Source organism: Mauremys mutica, chromosome 2 (genome assembly GCF_020497125.1).
Source record: "Mauremys mutica isolate MM-2020 ecotype Southern chromosome 2, ASM2049712v1, whole genome shotgun sequence".
Taxonomy (NCBI): domain Eukaryota; kingdom Metazoa; phylum Chordata; order Testudines; family Geoemydidae; genus Mauremys; species Mauremys mutica.
Genome location: NC_059073.1, coordinates 271,082,330 through 271,105,232, shown reverse-complemented (window position 1 = coordinate 271,105,232; position 22,903 = coordinate 271,082,330). Strand labels below are relative to the sequence as shown.

General features: G+C 43.8%; 1 protein-coding gene across 1 annotated transcript in view; it reads right to left on the bottom strand.

The window, feature by feature from the left end:
- PITRM1 (pitrilysin metallopeptidase 1) overlaps positions 1-20,501 on the bottom strand; it is a 47,907-nt gene extending 27,406 nt beyond the window's left edge. Inside the window, exons 1-13 of the mRNA XM_045002892.1 lie at positions 20,383-20,501; positions 17,309-17,411; positions 15,697-15,803; positions 14,792-14,943; positions 13,828-13,942; positions 13,659-13,755; positions 13,005-13,165; positions 11,712-11,838; positions 10,781-10,869; positions 10,101-10,229; positions 7,134-7,247; positions 6,584-6,680; positions 693-827 (exon numbers count right to left, since the gene is read on the bottom strand). Coding sequence (XP_044858827.1) covers positions 693-827; positions 6,584-6,680; positions 7,134-7,247; positions 10,101-10,229; positions 10,781-10,869; positions 11,712-11,838; positions 13,005-13,165; positions 13,659-13,755; positions 13,828-13,942; positions 14,792-14,943; positions 15,697-15,803; positions 17,309-17,411; positions 20,383-20,429 — 1,473 coding nt within the window. The 5' untranslated portion in view covers positions 20,430-20,501. The remainder of the gene's footprint in view (positions 1-692; positions 828-6,583; positions 6,681-7,133; positions 7,248-10,100; positions 10,230-10,780; positions 10,870-11,711; positions 11,839-13,004; positions 13,166-13,658; positions 13,756-13,827; positions 13,943-14,791; positions 14,944-15,696; positions 15,804-17,308; positions 17,412-20,382) is intronic.
- Between the last annotated feature and the right edge of the window lie 2,402 nt (positions 20,502-22,903).

Sequence of the window (22,903 nt, the reverse complement as noted above, 5' to 3'; positions counted from 1 at the left end):
CATCATTACTTGTAATCATTTAAAGTCTATCTTTCTGTAGTTAATAAACTTGTTTCTTTTATCTAAACCACTGTGTGTTTGGACTGAAGTGTTTGAGAAACTTCATTTGAGACAACAAGATTTGTGCATATCATTTTCTACTAATGAAATGACAGATTTTCTGTGAGCTTGCACTACTCAGAAGGAAAGAGCTGGGCAGTACAAGATGCACATTTCTGGGGAGAAGTATGGGTCTGGGAATTTGCTACTGTCATTCTGCAATACCATTAAGGAGAGGCTGGCTAGGAGCACTCATATAACTCAGCTGGGAATAATTCACATGCTAGAGGCTTTGTGTGAGCAAGGCCAGGAGTGACTGCTCTCACAGTGAAGCAGTGTAAAAGGCACCCCAGGACACAGCTGTTCAACAGGCTGGATTGTACCCTGGGTAATTTCATATTTGCATTTTGCCCAGAATTCATGTACACACTTTAGTTGGACATTTCAAAACGAAGCTAACGCCTATTTTTGCCAAAAGGTTTACAGTGTATATGATGAATAGACTCCATCTGTAAATGCTGACATTTAAGCTACTTATAATAATGGGTTCTATAGTTATGAAAAAAATCAAGAGGCCTGAAGCTAGTACTACTGTCACAGGCTCAAACAGTGTGATACAGAAATTAGTATTAAAAGAGCTTTTTCTTTCTTACCTTAAAATACTGTTTTACTTTTTCTTGAAGAAATGTTGGGTTTTCCTTCAGGTGCTGCCTGAACTGAGTCACTTTGTCTGCAACCTTCAAAAGTTCCACAGGGTCTCCTTCATGAACCCAGCAGGAGGCTATGTACTTGATTGACAAGAAATTAGATAAAACATGACATTTAACTGCACACAGAGGCATTTCATGGATTGGCCTGCTTATTCCAGAACACACACATTACCAGTCTTGTTTATATATTTATAGCAGACAAGCAACATGCAACACTTCAGTTATACTGCCATTTGATATGTACATCAAGACACTATTGTTTATTAAAGGGACATCGGGGTTATTTCCCTCCCTCACACTCCTCAAAAAAAAAGTTACCTTGGCAGGCTCCCAATTTCCCAAGTTTTCACCTTAAGGAGTCTTTTGTCACAGTCTTCCCCCATAGCCCAGATCTCACCCATCCCCTTACTTTTTAGAATAAGCAAATATTCAATCCAACTGAGAGGAAGGGCATGGAAAAAGTAAAATTGAACCAAAACTGCCAAGAGAGATCAGATTCTACAGTCAACTACACATTTGTAGGAGTTTTTCAGCCTAAAGAGAAGACTGTGTTTTTTACATAACTCAGTTATGCATTTAAATGGGACCACTGTTAAAGTAGATAAGATATTATAAGCAGAAATCTGCTAAGTCTTTTTGTTTTGGAGGTTTTGTTTTCGTTGTTAGGACTTATGTGGGAGGAGTTATTAATTTTAAAATTTGTGAAACTACTATTGAGAGTTGACCACACTATTGAAGAACCAGAACTGAAGAGATTGATAGTTTCTGTTCAGCAGAAGAAACACATGGGGGAGGAGGGGACTTGAAATAAAATACACTACAAAGAAAATGTTAAATAAATGAAGAAAAATTGTTCTTGAACTTCATTTATCAAAATTACGTTTCCTACAGTTCTCCATTCTCATTTTCTTAAAAAAGAAAAATACTAGTAGGTGTCCTAAGCGTATAAATGACTGCTTCTTGGAGCAGCTGGTACAGGAACCCACAAGGGGACAAGCAATTCTCGATTTAGTCCTGAGTGGAGCGCAGGATCTGGACCAAGAGATAACTATAATAGGACTGCTTGGAAATAGTGACCATAGTATAACAACATTTAACATTCCTCTGGTGGGAAGAACATCTCAACAGCCCAACACTGTGGCATTTAATTTCAGAAAGGGGAACTATGCAAAAATGAGGAGGTTAGTTAAACAGAAATTAAAAAAAGTACAGTGACTAGAGTGAAATCCCTGCAAGCTGCATGGACACTTTTCAAAGCCACCATAAGAGAGGTCCAACTTAAATGTATACCCCAAATTAAAAGAACTCAGTAAAAGAACTAAAAAAGAGCCACCATGGCTTAATGACCATGTAAAAGAAGCAGTGAGAGACAAAAAGGCATCTTTTAAATAGTGGAAGTCAAATCCTAGTGAGGTAAATAGAAAGGAGCATAAACACTGCCAAATTTAGTATAAAAATGTAATAAGAAAAACCTAAAAGGAGTTTGAAGAACAGCTACCCAAAAACTCAAAAAGGTAATGAAATGTTTTTTAAATACATCAGAAGCAGGAAGCCTGCTAAATAACCAGTGGGGCCCCTGGACGACCGAGATACAAAAGCAGCACTTAAAGACGATAAAGTCATTGTGGAGAAACTAAATTAATTCTTTGCTTCAGACTTCAGAGATGAGGATGTTAGGGAGATTCCCAAACCTGAGCCGTCCTTTGTAGGTGACAAATCTGAGGAATTATCACAGATTGAAGTGTCATTAGAGGAGGTTTTGGAATTGGTTACTGTTAAATTTATCAACAAGTCACCAGGGACTAGATGGCATTCACCCAAGAGTTCTCAAAGAACTCAAATGTGAAATTGCAAAACTATTAACTATGGTTTGTAACCTTTAAATCGGCTTCTGTACCCAATGACTGGAAGATAGCTAATGTAACAACAATATTTTAAAAAGGCTTACAGACCGGTAAGTCTAGCGTCAGTACCGGGCAAATTAGTTGAAACAACAGTAAAGAATAAAATTGTCAGACACATAGAAGAACATAAATTGTTGAGCAAAAGTCAACATGGTTTCTGTAAAGGGAAATCATGTCATACTAATCTATTAGAGTTCTTTGAAGGGGTCAACAATCACGTGGACAAGGGGAACCCAGTGGACATAGTGTACTTAGATTCCCAGAAAGCCTTTGACAAGGTTCCTCACCAAAGGCTCTTACGTAAATTAAGCTGTCATGGGATAAGAGGGAAGATCCTTTCATGGATTGAGAACTGGTTAAAAGACAGGGAACAAAAGGGTAGGAATAAATAGTAAATTCTCAGAATGGAGAGGGGTAACTAGTGGTGTTCCCCAATGGTCAGTCCTAGGACCAATCCTATTCAACTTATTCATAAATGATCTGGAGAAAGCGGTAAACAGTGAAGTGACAGTCTGCAGACGATACTAAACTGCTCAAGATAGCTAAGACTAAAGCAGACTGTGAAGAACTTCAAAAAGATCTCGCAAAACTAAGTGGCAAACGAAATTTAATGTGGATAAATGTAAAGTAATGCACATTGGAAAAATAACCCCAACTATACATACAATATGGTGGGGGCTAATTTAGCTACAACTAATCAGGAAAGAGATCTTGGAGTCATCATGGATAGTTCTCTGAAGACGTCCATGCAATGTGCAGCGCCAGTCAAAAAAGCAAACAGGATGTTAGGAATCATTAAAAAAGGGATAGAGAATAAGACAGAGAATATCTTATTGCCCTTATATAAATCCATGGTATGCTCACATCTTGAATGCTGTATACCGATGTGGTCTCCCCATCTCAAAAAAGATATAATGGCCTTAGAAAAGGTTCAGAGAAGGGGTTTTGAATGGGTCCCATATGAGGAGAGATTGAAGAAGCTAAGACTTTTCAGCTTGGAAAAGAGGAGACTAAGGGGGGATATGATAGAGGTATATAAAATCATGAGTGGGGTAGAGAAAGTGAATAAGGAAAAGTTATTTATTTGTTCCCATAATATGAGAACTAGGGGGCACCAAATGAAATTAATAGCAGCAGGTTTAAAACAAATAAAAGAAAGTTCTTCTTCACATAGCGCACAGTCAACCTGTGGAGGTTGTGAAGGTTAGGACTATAACGGTTTAAAAGAGAACTAGATAAATTCATGGAGGTTAAGTCCATTAATGGCTATTAGCCAGAATGGGTAAGGAATGGTGTCCCTAGCCTCTGTTTGTCAGAGGATGGAGATGGATAGCAGGAGAGAGATCACTTGATCGTTGCCTATAAGTTTCACTCCCTCTGGGGCACCTGGCATTGGCCACTGTCGGCAGACAGGATACTGGGCTGGATGGACCCTTAGTCTGACCCACTATGGCCATTCTTATCTGTCAAAATTCTAAAAAATATTTAAGAATACCATGGGAACTTTCTGTTTCAAAGAACATTATTCTTTCCCATATACTCACAGTAATTATTGTGGAGTGATGATAAGCACTCCATAGTTAAGGTTGCAACTGGGCTTCCATTATAAGACCAATGCGAGTTCCTCACCAAAATCTTCAAGCAAAAGAAATATCTTTTGAAAAATGGGTAGGTTAGGTCTTCGGCAGAGGTAAATTTTTCTACAAAATTTTACTACAAACTGTTATTGTTCCAAAGAATACTTCAAGATTTGGAAGAATTTAACATTACTCACTCATTAACTTTGATCATTCTAGCAATAATTCATTTGACAGTTTCAATGTGTCTCTACAAATGCTGTAAAAAAAAATAGACAAATTCCTGTATGATTTCACTCTAAAAATAAGGTTTTCCAAGTTCAACAAATCTAACTTTTGTTTTTTTGTCACTGTTGAAATTAACAAAAGAAAAGAAAGAACTCAGTTACTGTACTGAACTTCCACAAAGATCTAGTGTTTTTAAACAATCATCCCTAGAAAACTTGAAGTTATTTCCATTTTTATTATTAACAGAAATATGAAGAGATTAATATGGAATGTTACTGCTGGAGATTTAAGCAGATTCTTTTTCTTTTAAATAAAGTACGTTTCTAGAGTATTTTCTTGCAGAGATAGTCCTCAAACTTCAAATTAATTGCTTGCAAGTCTTACCAATTAAAAAGAGGGGGTTTTGCAGCAGAATTTAATCAGACAAGCTGAAGACATTTTAAAAAATGGTGATCACCGTAGTGAGAAATTTATAAAGCTCTTTTTGCCAGATCCTAACTTGAAAAGAACAGGGAGATATTTTAAATTAAGTTTGATTTGATTATTCTATATAATGCATTCTCTTGCTGCTGTCCCCTCCCCAACTCTCCTGATAACCCCACTATGCCACTCTAGAAGGCCTCCTAAAATGTTCACTTCCTTTGGATCTTAGTTAGGGAGGTCCACAGGTGGAATTTGCAGGCTGGAGAAAGCATGGAACTTGGATTACATAGTGGACAACAGGATATAGAGAGTCCTAGCAAAGTGGGGGAGGGCACAGTGGTGAAGACAAGAAGGGTGGCAGCAGAGTGAGGGATAGTGGACAAGTGGAACACAGGGTATAGCAGAATAGGAGACAGCAGAGGAGTTGATCACTGGGAAAGGCAGAATGTGAAATATTCCACCTTTCCTGCAGATCCTCACAGAGCCCCCCACTTTACAAATCTTAGAAGGCTTCTCAGGGTTCTTCAGAGCCACCCACATTTTCTAGGGGGCTCATCTCTACAATTGCTTCTATGGGGAAATTTTAAGTAAACGTTCAAGCCAAGGCATATTTTCATGTTTAAACTATGAATTTTAATTACAGCAGCAAAACTAAGTACAGGGGACCAAGTATTCAGTTATTATTTATATAGCACTATGGGGTGCAGGAGGCCTTAGAAATGTATACGTCCATGCCCTGATTTTACAAACCCAGGAGAAATCGCTATCTAAGCAAGCAATTCCAGTGGACCTAATCGTGTAAACATTAGGGGATTGAGCCCTAAATTAGACAATTAATACAGTAATATCTCGTTAAAGTTGTAGTTATGTTCCTGAAAAATGTGACTTAAACAATTTAATACTGTACACAGCGATGATGATTGTGAAGCTTGGTTGAGGTGGTGAAGTCAGAGGGTGAGATATTTCCCAGGGTATGCCTTACTGCTAAATAATGAACTAGCTTTTGGCTGAGCCCTCAAGGATTAACTCATTTTTGTTAATGTAGCCTCACACTCTACAAGGAGGCACGAATGGAGGGAGGGGAGACTATGGCAGACAGAGACACATACCCTGTGTGAGAGAGAGATGCGCATTGCCCCTTTAAGTAGGCTGACCCCACTCTAAGTACACCACCTTGTTAAGTAGATCAGCAAGTTGAGAAGCAGCTGCTCGCAGGAAGCTGCCTCCATCCTGGGGGGAGGGAGAGCTGAACTACTGGCAACTGATAGCCTGTTGAGTGGCTGCCACACAGGGAACTTGGGGGAGCGGGGAGCTGGTAGAGGGGCTGCCGGTCCACCCTGGTTCCAAGCCCACCCAGCCCCGCTAGCTCCAATGGGCTGCTTTTCCTGCAAGCAATGGACAAAGCAGGCGGCTGCCAAACAACATTATAAGGGAGCACTGCACAACTTTAAACAAATATGTTCCCTAATTGATCAGCAACGTAACAACAAAACAACGTTAACCAAAATGACTCTAAGTGAGGAGTTCCTGTACAAAGTTTAATGACGACAGACCTTTGTTAATATTGAGGGGAAGGAAGGAAGGGAGACAAAAGATATTTCAGTAGAAGGTCTGCACGAGAAAGAATTCTGTGTCAGATTTTGCAAGGCCTAAGACACGCTGAAAACTGACATTTTTCCTACTCAGAAAAAGGAGCACTTACTGATGTCAGGGCAAGTCCAAAACTTGTAGACTGATGTTTCATCTGGATTTCAATTTTGTGAAGTAGAGCTTCAATCCTCTCTTCCTCAAATCCTTTTCTTTGGGGAAAGATTTTTTTTTTTTATATATATAGATGTTTTGTGTGTGCACGCACATGCGCGCACCCCCCCCCCCAAGAGAAGCACACATGCACCTATTAATATGCTACTAATCATAAATAAAGACATGAAAATGAATTACAGTATTGACGCATTGGTACTTAATATGTACCATATAGAATAAAACTGATATGAAGTAAGATCATAGTGTGTCATTTAATGAAACAGCACTATTAACTCCTAAATATTATGGTGAGCGGCACACTATAGGACAAGTATTTAAGGAAGCAGGGGGGAGAGGCAAGAAATAAGATTAGTTCTTAAAAGTACTGAACCATTGAAAATTGCTACTTTAGTGTAGTTTTCATACATTTTTAAATAGATATTTTAAAAATATACTTCTAGAAATAGATTTTGCTAAAAGAATACTTCAAGAATTTTAACATTACTCACTCAATAACTTCATCTATTGTTCTAGCAATAATTTGTTTGACAGTTTCAATGTCTTTCTCAGCAATTCCTTGTAGGCCTACACTGAAGTAAGCCTCTCTCGTGCAGCCATTAAACCTACAATAAAAAACATTTATTCCAGCGGTAGGTACTGAAACTTTTACACAGAACCACAGAAAGGTAATAACTAGTTAATGAATGCAAAAAATAATAATAAAGTTAGAATTTACAAGATCTAGACTAAGGTGGAAAAGAAAAAAAATCTAACAAAAAGGCAAGGACCCAAAATCTTCAGCTATTTATTTTTCAATTTCAGTAGGAATGTTACACAGTTTTAAAAATTTTCAGCCATGGTTCAAACTAAAGAATGAAATACAGCTAGAGAACCAAAACTAAATTAGGAAGGACAGAAAAATCTTGGAATTAATTTGTATTAGTGTTTTCAAATATAGAAGATTTTTCTGTATTTATATAATTTTATTTAGATGGCAGACATCAAGAGGAAAAGTCTTTTTAAACCAACATGTACATTTTACTTATGACAGTAAGTAGAACGCATCTACAATTTAGTCTTCATATAGCAGTCTTTGAAAATTGAGTACAGAGATGATATTTTGGGGGTTCCATGTTTATGTCTCAGTGACTCAATAAATTTAGGGAAACTGAGATAAAGAAATTGTAGTCCAAGTTTTCACAAGTGACTAACTTTAGGGCTCAACTCTAGAAACCTAAGGTCCCATTTTCAGAAGTCCTGAACTTCCTACAATTCCAACAGAAGCCAATATAATAGGAGCTGTAGGAGATCGGCACTGCTGAAAATCAACTCCCCTGCACTTAAAATTCAGCATGCCCTTCCCAGCAGTATGTTTCAGGGGCCCAGGGCAGCCGGCAGAGAGGTAAATCACTGTGGTGCAGGAAGCTGGACAGGGAAGACCCAGCTGGTGGCTCCTACCCTACACCAGGCTCAGCTGCTAGTCCCAGCTGGGCTGGGGAGCAGAGCCAGCTCCAGGGGTTTTGCCGCCCCAAGCAGGAAAAAAAAAAAAAAAAGCCACGATCGCGATTTCCGGCAATTCAGCGGGAGGTCCTTCGCTCCGAGCGGGAGTGAGGGACCCTCCACCGAATTGCCACCAAATACTTTAAAGTGCCGCCCCGCTCCGGAGTTGCTGCCCCAAGCACCTGCTTGATAAGCTGGTGCCTGGAGCCGGCCCTGCTGGGGAGGACGGGACTTCCTCTTCCTCTTCCCCTGCACGGCATGCAGGGGCGGGTCAGACACACCCCCAGATTTCTCGCCCGGCTGTGGAAAGCTCTGCAAAATCCATCTTCCCACTCCCATCCCACTTCCTGTGCCCATCACTCCTCAGCTGCAGGGGGAGGGATTCCTGTACAGGGAGCTGCTTCCCCCATCTGCCCAACCCCCAAGCATCCAGACCCCCTTATACCCAGACCCTTCCGCTCCGCCTCACTCCCCACACTCAGAATCCCCCCCTGCAGAGCCTCACTCCCCCTGCACCTGGACCAAGCTGACGAGCCATCCGCACCCAGATCCCCACCCCACCGAGCCCCAACCAGCTGCACTTGGATCCTGACCCCACTGAGCCCCACTCCCCTAGCATCTGGACGGACACACACACACACACACCCATGAGCTCGCACACACCCAGAACCCCTCCTGCTGAGCCCCCACCTCCTTCATCAGACCCCCCCCTACAAACCACTGTGCATCCAGATCCCTCACTGAGCTGCCTGCATCCAGATTGTCGCACACAGAACCCTCTCAACCCACACCTGGTAAGCCCCTCCACATTTGGATCCTGCCTTGCTGAGCCTGCCTGTCCACACCTGGCACAGATGGGCAAGGCCCTGTAGTGTTTCTGGGGCAGGCCTGGTCGTTGCGCTGTGTCAGGGTTGGGTGCAGCCTCACTGCTGAGTCCGTGTCCCAGGGGGAACTGCACAGTGGCCTGCCGTCTCTGTACAGCCAGTGGCCTCTCTACCCAATGCCATGCTGGAGCCTCCTCATTTATTTGCAGAAGTTTAAAATACTGTGCGCAGAATTTTTTATTTTTTGGCGCAGAATGCTGTCAGGAGTAGACTATGCTGCTTCTTAATGTTGCACTGATAAATACATACAAGAAACTGAAAGTTACCAATAAATTTCTTGCCAAGAGGTTGCACATTAACCTAGTAGGTACTAAATACTGTCATTTTAATTGGAATGAAGTGTAATTATTTAAAACATTAAGTACTTAGGAAATGATCCTACCAACAGTTATACACATGGGTATCTTTACTCAGAGAGAGTCCCATTCTTCTGTTCAACATATACCTCTACCCTGATTGAACGAGACCCCATGTAACACAAATTCGGATATAACGTGGTAAAGCAGCAGGGAGCCCCGGCCCTTTAAAGTGCCACCCAAGCTCCGCTCCTTTACCGCGTTATATCCAAATTCGTGTGGAGCCCCAGACCCTTTAAATCACCTCCCGAGCCCGGCTGCCAGAGCCCTGGCAGTGATTTAAAGGGCCTGGGGCTACCCACAGCAGCTGGAGCACTGGTAAAGAAATTTATTGGTAACTTTCAATTTATCTTGTATGTATTTATTTTAAACAACCATTTAAACATTGTATGCAAGTAATCGGTAACAGCAAAATAGCAACATGGATTGTGAATTATGGGCCTTATTCTGATCTCCATTACATCAATGTAAGTCAGGAATAGAACTATTTATCTATCTTGCAAGGTCATAATTTACACTTGAAGATACTTCACTGTTCCACTATGGAAAAGAGTAAAATACACCAGAAGATTCTTGTATAAAAATGGCATGAAAATTATAATAAGAGTTAGCTTTCTCCCCACCTATCCTTCGATGTATTTTTCAAAAAAAGAAGTAATTTTATAACAAGAGCAGTATTAATGTTACAGAAGTTATAGTCATTAAAAGGTGATGTAAAGTAAATTGTGACACTTACCCAACATCAGGAGAAAAGTCTGTACCAAGATTGGCCTCAAGTAAGGCTTTGTAGAAGGGGGAATTAGGTCCACCAACCAACAGGGAAGACAGCAAGTTAAGCGTGAAAGTTTCAAAAGTATCTGTAATGCTAAGGAAAAAAAGTAAGTTACAGCACGGTGCTCTTTAAAATGGCATTGTGGGGTACTATGTATTATATTTAAGTTATTGTTGGTATCAAACTACAAGGGGTGGGCTGGGAAGTGGGGGGGAAGGAAAAGGTTTTTGTTTTGTTTTTTAAAGTCACTGACAGTTGTGCATGGGCAGCTTGGGCTCCTAGAGCCAAACTGGGTTCTTTCCACTTGCTGCATTATTGCCAGTCAAAGGTTTTACTGGTTTAATTAGGCCCTGAGGTACATCTTGGCAACCCCATTACATTTAATACGTTTGCATAGATGTAACCAATTAGAATACAGTGAACCACTGGTCGACAGAATACATGGTATTGGCTCTTTATTTCCACACAGGGCCACGCAGTCATGATGGGATGCGACGTGACCCATACTATGAAACAAATTTGAGAATCCTTGTAGTAAACAATTCTGCTGATTATGCTCATGGTGAAATAAACTCTTAGTAAGATCCTGATTTAAAGGAATAAGCATGATTCTTCTGTTGTAATTTCATTTTCAATACACTTACTCTGTCAACAGGAAACTGACACTAATAGTTGTCTGCTTTGTAGGGTCTGCAGCAAATGAATCTGAGCCACATTTCACATGATGCTCTCTCTGTCAAGTATAATAAATAAGTAACTAGAGGCAGTAAAATAATTTAAAACATTAAAGTCGAAAAGTTAATAAAGGATAATTTGTGTTTCTATAGCATCTTCCTTCCATGGATTTTAATGCACTTTACACATGTTAATGAGTTAACTTGTAAATTCATGAATACATCATCCTTGCTTGTTATCATCCACCAGAGGTAGGTAGTATCTCCATTACAAGTGGGAAATTGACAAATCCTACCCTAACTTCCATCCCATTTAACTCTGGGTGCAAATTAAAGCAGGAACTGATCCAGAGAACATAGCAAGCCTCTGACAGAGCTAGGAATGAAGCCCACATCTCCTATCTCATAGAACTGGAAGGGACCCTGAAAGGTCATTGAGTCCAGCCCCCTGCCTTCACTAGCAGGACCAAGTATTGACTTCTTTTTTTTTTGCCCCAGATCCCTAAGTGGTCCCCTCAAGGACTGAACTCACAACCCTGGGTTCACCAGGCCAATGTTCAAACCACTGAGCTATCCCTCCCTGGTATCCCTGCATTTTCTCCTAACTCCCAACACTCTGTGTCAGTTGCTAGATGGATAATTCTCTAATAAGTGAATACAATGTGGCAATCTTCAAACACTGAGGGATCGTTTAGACCCTAACATAACAGTATACAGAACCTAGAAGTCAATCATTTAAATTTATCATAAGGCCCAAAGACAGTTAACGCTTTTATAACCAAACAAAATGTCTGAGTGTTCTATAAAAACAAACAACAATAAGTTGAATAGCATTGCAGACCAGAATCAATATTTAACGTACTGCAATACAAAGGCTGTTTGTATATTTATCTTTACTTACAGGCTTATCCCAGAATTGCTGTACTGGGATGGCAGTATTTGGTTCAATTCTATGAAACTTAGTCAGCGCTTCTTCATGAATTTGTTTCAAATGCTGCTCCAATGGGAAGTTACCATAAGTGAAGAACCTGCATTTTAAAATGTAAGATTAGGATTTAATTTTTTTTAGTCTGCATGCATTATACAGTAGCAATGAAGTCTGAATTTCATGCATCTTTTAGTGAGTTAGTTATACGCAGAAATGAATGCGTCTTCATGGCCCACAATCCTGTCAAAAATGCCACCAAAAATTCTGCTGCAGAAATAAAACTAACACACACTAATCAGAAAGTTATTCAGAGCTGAAGAGCCCATGCCATTTTCCAGTCAGTTTCATGCACTGAAGTCAAGAGCACTAAAAGCCAGCAGCTAGTTTGTAGGACAATCATATAGTACTCTTGGGGGGAAAAAAAGTTGTGTGTCCAAAACAAGCTAATCCCAACAGCCAAATTCCCAAAACCCTATTTTTCTAGAAGAGAAGCAAAGTTATTTAGCTGCTCGCAATATGGATAAGATCTCACAATCCTTGCCTCAATAAGGTTACAAATTTTGACCTGATCCTGCAATTGGCTCCACTGAAGCGGATCCTTGCTATTGATTTACAGGGGCTCTACACAAGCTCTAGGAGCTGCCCAGGAAGAGCATATTGGATTATCAAGATCAATATTCAGACATGTTAGAAATAGCAGATTGAAGAGAAAAACAAAACAGTGGGCTGGGAGGTCAGCATCGCAATAGCTGAATTAATTTCTCAGGAAAGATGCTGGATTGACAGCCCTCTAAGCTGAATTTCTATTTATGCACAGAAATGGTTCAGAAAAGGCAGAAGCAATACAAGCTTCCCCACTAATACCCCTCAATTCTATCTGAAGGAATCACCTTTAAGTCTCCATGTCAAGTCAATTATTAGCTTCTATGCAGGCCTTGTCAAATATACCAACAGTTAATGGCTGAGCAATGTCAACATCTACCAGTAGGAATCTGATACCATTACCTCATGTCACACAAGCCACTGAAGAGCCATCAGATTATAACATCTTTCTGTGACTTCCAATATGGGCTTGATTTGAATGAGTGACAAAAATTTAACAAAAACCATACCCATTTATCCATTCTTGGGGCCATAAAATTTTGCCCCACGCCTTACATACTAATATAAAGTAAATACCTGCATTATTGTGAGAGAGACAAATAAACACACACATGGCTAAACCAGTATATCACCTAAGAAGTCAGCAACAACAATTTAAAGTACCTAGCATTGCTTGGATGATAATGAGTGGCATGGAAATGTTTAAGCTGTTCCCATGTAAGGTCAGGAATACTTAATGGGTCTCCACCAGATATTACAGCATAAGTGTGATCAGGAAGGAGTTTATTCTGTAGGTGTTGTGAGAATAACCTCTCATTGTCTGTCTTAAAGGGGAAAAAATACATTTTAGCAAGCCATCAGAGGAAATTTTAAGATTAAAAATATTTAAACAGTAAGACCTGATCTTATATGCCTTACTCATAAAAGTAATTCTTACACAAGTATGTAGTCCACCAGTTCCATTGACTTTAATACAACAATTAAAAAGTTGTTGTCACTGTTTAATCAGATGACTAATGACCTATTGCTGCAACATTGTAATTCCAACCTTTGCTCAAAAGATAGGAGAACAGCAAAATTCACTACTTAAATACTACATTTATATAAATAATAAGCTTTTCAACAGACTATCCTTCAAAACAAATCCTATTCAATCTATCTTCAGTATTACTATTGAGTGCAGGAGGTTAATACTGGGGAGAATGGAGCTATTCAAACTTAATGAAACTATGGAATTGTTAATCTGCAATTTAAACTATTTTAAATATTCACAATGTACCTTTATAAATAGTGTTTATAATAAAAGCCAGAACTTACAAATGCCCCTTTCATTTCATTAAAAACAATTCCTTTAAAGACTAGTGGTGTCTGAGGATCAGTCGGATTCTCGTGTTCTAACCTCCAACCTTCTTGCCTGTAAAAGTTTTAAAATTATAAGCAAGTCTTTGATTTTTAATGTTTATACACCCAATTGTACAAGTCTTACCAGAAATCTAGTTGTCGCAAACATGGGAAAAAAGCAGCATCCAAATACACGGACAGGAGATTCTGAAAATCCTTTGGATTTTGTGTTGAAAATGGGTAGAGTGTGTAATCACTGGCTGTTTACAAACAAAGTCAAGTATTAATGACCAAAGTATTTTAGGAAGTTTGCAGTGCATTTCACTCCCTATTTTTATTTTAAGTTCTATTGTCCAAGTAATTAACTGGAACAGAGTAGAACCTCACTAATTTGCGCACCCAATAACGTCTATAGATGTGATGGTTTCTCTCCACTCCTCAGCAAAGATCTAATATTGTAGTAAGTATCTCATCGCTAAGATGGCTGTTTTGTAAAAGTGATGCTAACAGAACATTTACTTATATTACTATGATGTATCACCTAACCTATACTTGTCAAATGAACAAAATACATTTTGTAAATCAGCACTGTCTTGCTTGTTTGCTTGCTAGTTTATAAAATTCAATATTTTGCAATGGATCTCCCAGTCAATGTAATTAGAAAGGCTCAACAATACTTATAAATAATTATAGCAAAACAAATACAAATAAACACTGAATTTAGGAAGTAAGTCATAATCATAAAGTAAAGGATAATTAACAATATTATATATGCCAGGAGTTCTCAAACTTCATTGCACCGCGACCCCCTTCTGACAACAAAAATTACTACACAACTCCAGGCGGAGGGAGCGAAGCCTGAGCCTGCCAGAGGGAAGAAAGTCAAACCCTGAGCCCCATCGCCCTGGGCAGAGGGGGTGAGGTGCGGGTAAAGCCGAAGCCCTTGGGCTTTGGCTTTGGCCCCAGGTGGTGGGACTCAGGCTTCAGCCCCAGCAAGTCTAAACTAGTCCTGGCGACCCCATTAAAATAGAGTCGCGACCCATTTTTGGGGTCCCAACCCACAGATTGAGAATCGCTGAATTATATGCTATTAGTTATCTTGAACTCACCTGTAAATGCATTCATGAAAGTGGACAGTGATCTGTTTAACATTTTAAAAAAAGGATCTCTGCAAGGGTACTTCTGAGAACCACAAAGCACAGTGTGTTCAAGGATATGTGGAACACCAGTACTGTCCAACGGGGTGGTACGAAATTGTACACTATAAAAGAATGCAACACAATGGTTTGTGAACAAAAGACAGCACATCCATTACTTGTTTTGTAGTTTAGCCTTATGTGAAAGGCAGCATGGTTTAGTAACTAAACTAGTCTTCCAATATTGGTGCAGCTGGGATGCAGGAATATCATTTCTTTCAACCACCAAGCTCACAATTAGAGGACTTTTGGCAGGAGAATGTATACCTTTTGGATGAGATACGGTGTTTTTCCAGTGCATGATATGCAGTTCAGCAGACAAACTAAGTACAGTAACTAAGGTTGTCGATAAAATAGCTACAGTAGCTAACACCAATATTGTAAATGTACGTCCTCTTTTGACAGTGACTATAGCAATATTTGTTACTAACCTTACAGGTAAATTGTGTGAATTAAGCCTTGACTACATATGAAAGTTGCACCACTTTAAGTTAAAAAACAGCACAACCCCCTTGTGTAGAAGCTCTTAAATCTATTTAAGAGGGTATTACACCAACTTAGTTTACAAAGATAAGCAATCAACATAAGAGAAATTTATAACGCATTCCGAAATGGATTTGATAGTATGAATTTTTCCTTACCAAAAAATAAACTCATTTCACTAACTGAAAGGCAGAAGAGAAATTAAGTTTTACAACAGTTTTGGTAAAGTAGGATTTTTTTAAGTCTTGCAACTATGAGCTCCTTAAATGGAAAGTATTAGCAATGTTCGAGTATTATGAAGCTGTATTAGTGTTTGCAGGTCTCAGGTTGAATACCTAAATAGATTATTGGAGTCCTCACGTGCCACATGTAAATATTTGGCTCCTGTGTTCTCATGACTAAGCTTCACTGCAGTTAGGAATAGCTCAGGAACAGCTGTTACCTAAATTGGAAGAAAACCTCCATGTTAGTATTTAGATAAATTCTAGGTAAAATAATTTGTGAACACTATGAAAAGAACCAACTAGCCTCTGCTGCACATCAAACACAATTAAAACTGAACTAGAAGAAATTAAGGTTATGATGGAAAGCAAAAACAAAGAATTTCATAGGGAAGATTATACCAACATATAATTCATTATATTATATTAAAGTCAGGCACATTCAAAGGATTAACAGTCATCCCACTATGTTTTACATGCAAGTATGCTTTACCTTCCTTGTCTTTGTTGTTTTATGTTGCAACTCTTTGATATATTACAAAAAAAGTCACCATTATTTTTAAGAAACAAAGTATTAAGGAATAATTTTTAAATATTTTTGGTCTATGTAGAAAAGCCTAGGATTTTATTGTGTTCCCATTTGCTCAAAGGTGCACTGTTACATACACTGTCACTGACAGATACTTCCACGTGATATAAATGATTTTGCAAGACCATTTGGTACTTATGTACCATGTTTCGGAGAGCCAGATCAAACACTTATACCCGCATCCTGTGGCTAGACTTATGCATTGGTCCTGACCCTCACACCCAAATGGAGTCTGATTAATTTCAGTGGAACTCAAGAAGCCACTAAATTGCACCAATTTCAGGATCAGAGCCTTAGGTTGTAAATAAAACTTAGCTGGTGAATAAAACATAAGTGGTGCAAGTCTATTTTTAGCAGATACTGTAGTTTTCATAGCTTGTAGAATTAGAGGTCAATAAATACAAGAAAAATAAATTAAATAACACAATTACCTGAAGGGCAGAAATTATAGTTGTATCTGCACTAGAAACCAACAATACTTATCTGGTATAGGAAACAATCTTTGAACAATTTGGCCACTTGTATAATTGTAAGGAGCATGAGATTCAGAAGACAGGGCACTGCACTGAAGATCTGGTTTCTGGTTTAGCAGAGCTCACTGATTTTGGCCAACTTACTTCCAAGTCTGTGTGCTAAACTTTTCCCCTCTGTAATATGGAGATAATGATACTGACTTCCTTTAAAAGAATATCAGATGAAAAGAGCTCTATAAATATTGCTAGTTCCACTACAATAAATAGTAGACCTAGGAAGAGCTCATATTTTTGTAATAACTTGCAGAAACAAATAAAGAGCACGCAGTGAAATACAAGTACTCACATATGATTGAATGTTTAATATAGTTTTCAATGGCTTGAGTTTCTTCTCCAAAGTTTGCACACAAGTCACTGTGTTTTGCTTGTCAGAAATTCTAGCAGAATTAGTGTCTTCTTTTAAAGCAGGCATTTTGTGTTAGCATTGCCTAAAGATTTTTGTCCACAAGAATATTTTATCTGCTTCTAAGCATGTATGTAAAAATTTACCCTGCAACCCTAACTCTTGGTCTCAACTTCTGCAGGGAAACATCTTACACTAAGTTCTTTGTCCAGTTATAAAGTGCTCTCACAGTGAGAGATGGAGAAAAAAACAATACTGTACCTGGTTTACAGTGAACCCATGGATTCGTTCTCCTATCTTGTACTGTAGTGCTCTTTCATTTACAGACCCACTCTTCCACCTCCATGACTTTTGATTCAAAGTCCTGAAATAAAATTTTCTTTTTGAAAAAAAGATGCAACCGGGCGAGCAGGTTTCTCTTTACCCAATCCCCTTTCTGTGCTTAATTTTGGGGGTGGAGAAAAGGGTGTATTATTATGAATATTGCATCCTATAGACCTGTGATTCTCAACCTATTTGCCGTTGTGGGCCGCATGTGTGTTATGTGGGCTGCATCCAATGCTACCTGCATGGCACTGAGAATGTCACCTGGGCCACAGCTGGGTGCTGACTGCTTTGCAAGCAGCCCATGGGCCACAGGTTAAGAACCACTGATATAGACAAATGCCAAGTTCCTACCTAAAAGAGTTTACATGATAAAGTTGAGCTTATTGCAAGATTGGAGCCTCATATGAACAACACCACCTTCCCCCGCTCACACAAAATTTCACTGACTTCAATGGGCATCTGCCTATATTGAGCTCATTTCAGGATTGGGGCCTAAAACAAAAGAGGCAAACATTGGTTAGGGTAGGTGTCAACTTTGGGGTCTTGTCTGTATTGGGAAAATTACAAAACAAAAACAACATTCCCACTAGTTCAGCAAAGCCCTAGTGCAATCAATACTCCAGAGGCCAGACCTATTTTACCTCTGTGTTAGTTATGTCTGTTTTTCTTGCTGAACTGGTAGGAATTTTTGTGGATATTTTTCCGGTGTAGACATGGCCCAGAATTATGCAATATTTTAAGGGAGCAAGGTGAGGATTGGGGAGAGCAATCAGCATCATGATCAGAGTTCTAGGAGGTAGAAGACTTCAAATGAAGTAACAGTTTTGCTGGGGTAATATCAGGGAACTGAACAAGTTCTGGATAATAGGATGGGGGAGGTTGTGTGTCAGGGCAATATTAGAAATGTAGCTGGGAAGGACAGTTAGAAGAAGGGACCCTAGAGGGATTAAGATCTATGGAGTGTGAAGGAGGGATTTCTATGAGGCAGCGTCAGATGGATTATGACCTGACATGGGGAGGTGTTTCTGTAGCAGATTAACAGCAGGGGTGAAATTGTGCATGTTGGTATAAGGACCGTGTGTAATGGCAGGCAGGAGGGAGTGTTATCAGAAGTAGGGACTGTGAAGGGGTCATATTACAGAAGGTCAGGATGATATGTTAGGGTGTGTATGGACAAGGGGGATGTAGAATTTATAGGGGATAACAGGAACTTTGGTACTGTAAGCACATAAACTGAGGGGAGGGGCAATTTCCAGAAGGGTTACAGGGAGACAAATGCTGTGGGGTGGGGGGGAGGATACTGGGGTGGGAGTGTCTGGAAGGAGGGAAGTCTAGGGAGATGAATGTTGTGGGGTGTGGGGAAGGATACTGGGGTGGGCGTGTCTGGGAGAAGGGGGGAAGTCTAGGGAGACGAATGTTGTGGGGTAGGATACAAGGGTGGGAGGGGCTGGGGAAGTCTAGGGAGATGAATGGTGTGGGGGAGGATACAAGGGTGGGAGGGGCTGGGGAAGTCTAGGGAGATGAATGGTGTGGGGGAGGATACAGGGGTGGTAAGGTCTGGGGCAGGGAAGTCTAGGGAGACGAATGCTGTGAGGTGTGGGGGAGGATACAGGGGGATGTCTAGGGACATGAATGCTGTGGGGTGTGGGGGAGGATACAGGAGGATGTCTAGGGAGACGAACAATGGGGTGTGGAGGAGAATACGGGAGGAAGCCTGGGGGAAGGGGGATGTCTAGGGATACAAATGATGGGGTGCGGGGGAGGATACAAGGGGGTGGGGGCTGGGGGATGTCTAGGGACACGAATGCTGTGAGGACTGGGGGAGGACACAGGGGGTGGGGGCTGGGGGAAGGGAGATGTCTAGGGAGATGAATGATGGGGTGCGGGGGAGGATACGGGGGATGTGTAGGGACATGAATGCTGTGGGGTGCGGGGGAGGATATGGGGGTGGGGGCTGGGGGAAGGGGGATGTCTAGGCAGACGAATGAAGGGGGTGTGGGGGAGGATGAAGGGGATGTCTAGGGACACGAATGCTGTAGGGTAGGACACAGGGTATGGGGGGCTGGGGGTGTCTAGGCAGACGAATGCTGTGGGGTGCAGAGGAGGATACAGGGGGTGGGGGCAGGGGGATGTCTAGGCAGACGAATGAAGGGGGTGCGGGGGAGGATGAAGGGGATGTCTAGGGACACAAATGCTGTGGGGTAGGACACAGGGGGCTGGGGGTGTCTAGGCAGACGAATGCTGTGGGGTGCGGAGGAGGATACAGGGGGTGGGGGAAGGGGGATGTCTAGGCAGACGAATACTGTGGGGTGCGGAGGAGGATACAGGGGGTGGGGGCTGGGGGAAGGGGGATGTCTAGGCAGACGAATGAAGGGGGTGCGGGGGAGGATGAAGGGGATGTCTAGGGACACGAATGCTGTGGGGTAGGACACAGGGTATGGGGGGCTGGGGGTGTCTAGGCAGACGAATGAAGGGGGTGCGGGGGAGGATGAAGGGGATGTCTAGGGACACGAATGCTGTGGGGTAGGACACAGGGGGTGGGGGGGCTGTGGAGTGTCTAGGCAGACGAATGAAGGGGGTGCGGGGGAGGATGAAGGGGATGTCTAGGGACACGAATGCTGTGGGGTAGGACACAGGGGGTTGGGGGGTGTCTAGGCAGACGAATGATGGGGTGCGGGGGAGGATACGGGGGATGTGTAGGGACATGAATGCTGTGGGTTTGGGGGAGGATATGGGGGTGGGGGCTAGGGGAAGGGGGATGTCTAGGGACATGAATGAAGGGGGTGCGGGGGAGGATGAAGGGGATGTCTAGGGACACGAATGCTGTGGGGTAGGACACAGGGGGTTGGGGGGTGTCTAGGCAGACGAATGATGGGGTGCGGGGGAGGCTACGGGGGGGAGCCCGGGGGGTTCTGCGAGGAAGATGCTGGGGGCGGGTGAGCCGGTGGATGGGGTGATCGGGCCCAGGACCGCCGCCGCACAGCGCCCCCCGCTCGGCCCCTCCTCACCGGCTGAGGCTCAGCAGCCGCCGCGCCGCCAGGTAGCGGCCCCACATGGCTCGGCTCGGCCCGTCCCCCGGCGCAGGATCCCGACCGAAGCGCCAGGCCGGGCCGCGTCGGAGCCTGTCGCTGCCTGCGGCGGGGGCGGGCCCGAGACGGCCTGCGCCGGGCCCTCATTGGCGCGGCTGCGCCGGGCCGCCCATGGCCCCGCCTCCCGCCGGCGGAGAGCGACGCCCCCGGCCTGGCCTGGCCTGGCCTGGGCGGGCGGGTCCTAGCCCAGCGCTCCCCGGCTGATCGCGGCCCGCCCAGCAGCGCCAGCCGCCCGGGGGCGCGGGCTCGGCCTGCTCGGCCTCACCCTTGTGTCAGGCTCGGATCGGGGGACTCCTAACATGGTCGCGTCGCACCCCCCTTTGGGGGCCTCCCGGGCATTTCCCCCGCGAGCCTGGGCTCGGGGGAGCCGGGCTGGGCTCCTTGTATCATCCAGTTTGAACCGGCCACCCTTTGGGGGCGGTTTGTTCAGCACCTGATACTGGCAGATCTGAACATGGCTTTGCCCAGTATCTGATGGGGCCGTAGGAACGCACATTTTAAGAGTAGGGTGAGCTGACAGCAAGTGTGAAACATTGGGACAGAGGGTGAGAGGTAATAGGAGCCTGCCTAATAAAAAGACCCAAGAATTGGGACTGTCCCTATAAAATCAGGATATCTGGTCACCCCTGTTTTAAGAGTGCACTAGTCAGGCACAGCATAACATGCATTGTGCACATGAGGGTCATGGCAGTCAGTGCAGGTGTGCTCTTAAAAATGGTGTCCTTCCCATGGGTGGCAAGTTTGTAAAAATTTTGGTGGGGCCCAGAACCCGCCCCCAACTCCGCCCCCCAACTCCGCCCCCACCTGCCTAAGGCTCTGGGAGGGGGCTCGGCGGGGGAGGTCTGGGGTGCAGATCCTGGGCTGGGGATTAGGGTGCAGGAAGGGTGCTGGGTGCAGGCTCTGGGCTGGGGCAGGGGGTGGGTGTGCAGGAGGAGGTGAAGGGTGCAGGCTTTGGGATGGAGTTTGGGGTTGGGAAGGGGTGTGTGGGAAGGGGGAGGGAGTTTGGGGATAGGAGGGAGTGCAGGGTGAGGACTGTGGGGCTGAGGATGAGGGGTACATGATGCAGGAGGGGGCTCAGGGCTAGGGAAGAGGGTTGGGCTGTGGGGTGAGGGCTGTGGATGAGGGGTTCATGATGCGAGGGGGCTCAGGGCTAGGGAAGAGGGTTGGGCTGTGGGTGAGGGCTGTGGATGAGGGGTTCATGATGCAGGAGGGGGCTCAGGGCTAGGGCAGAGGTTTGGAGTGTGGGGTGAGGGCTGTGGATGAGGGGTTCATGATGTGGGGGCGCTCAGGGCTGGGGCAGAGGATTAGGGTGCGGGCGGATGAGGGGTTCATGATGTGGGGGCGCTCAGGGCTGGGGCAGAGGATTAGGGTGCGGGGGGATGAGGGCTCTGGCTGGGGCTGAGGATTAGGGTGCAGGGGGATGAGGGCTCTGGTTGGGGCTGAGGATTAGGCTGCAGGGGGATGAGGGGTTCATGATGTGGGGGTGCTCAGGGCTGGGGCTGAGGATTAGGGTGCGGGGGGAATGAGGGCTCTGGCTGGGGCTGAGGGTTTGGGGTTGGAGAGGCTCAGGGTAAGGGCAGCCTGCCTTGCCAGTACTGGCGGAGGGCAGGCACTAGGACCCTGCGGCAGCAGACAGCAAATCTGCTGGGAGCCCTCCGGGCAGCAGGCAGGGGAGAGGCGCGCTGTGTTCTGTCAGGCAGGGACGCAACACAACGCGGCGGAGGGGGGGGAACACGCGGAGGGGGGGTGGCAGGCGGGGGCTGGGACCTGCTCCAGGCAGGGTCGCGGCGGCGGGGGGAGACCTGCGGTGGCCGGGGCCAATCCAGGCAGGACCGGGGGGGGGGGGGGGGGGGCGGGAAGAGACCCAGCTCCAACTATTGCTGGAGCAGGGCGCCCAGCCCTGAATATTGCTGGGGCCCGGGCCCCACACAAATATATAACCTGCCGCCCATGGTCCTTCCTGCTCCCCTTCTGCAGCATGACTTCACACGTGTTTTCTACAAAGCTGAAAAATGTAATACCTTGTCATGGGATCTTACCCCCACTTTGAGCTTGTGGGTTCAAAGATGGGGACCCGCATGTATTCTGCCACCATGTCCTATGGGATCTCACCCCCACTTTGAGCTTGTGGGTTTAAAGATGGGGACCCGCAGGTATTCTGCCACCACCCTAACCCTTAGGGTAGGGTTCCTTCTCGCTGCCACCACTCAATTAAGAAATGTGAATTGAGACACAGTCCTTCCCCAGAATCCTAGGGGATTCCAAGAGCCCCAAATCCATGGAGTTCTCACACCCAGGAGAAACAAACCATTCCCCCTGCTTCCTCCCCCCCCTCCCTTTTCCTAGGAGAGATACCGGGATCCAACTACAGAGGGATACCTCCCCCTCCCCTTTCCCTGAGAATCCACCCAAGGAAAGACCAACAAGTCCTTAATAGAAA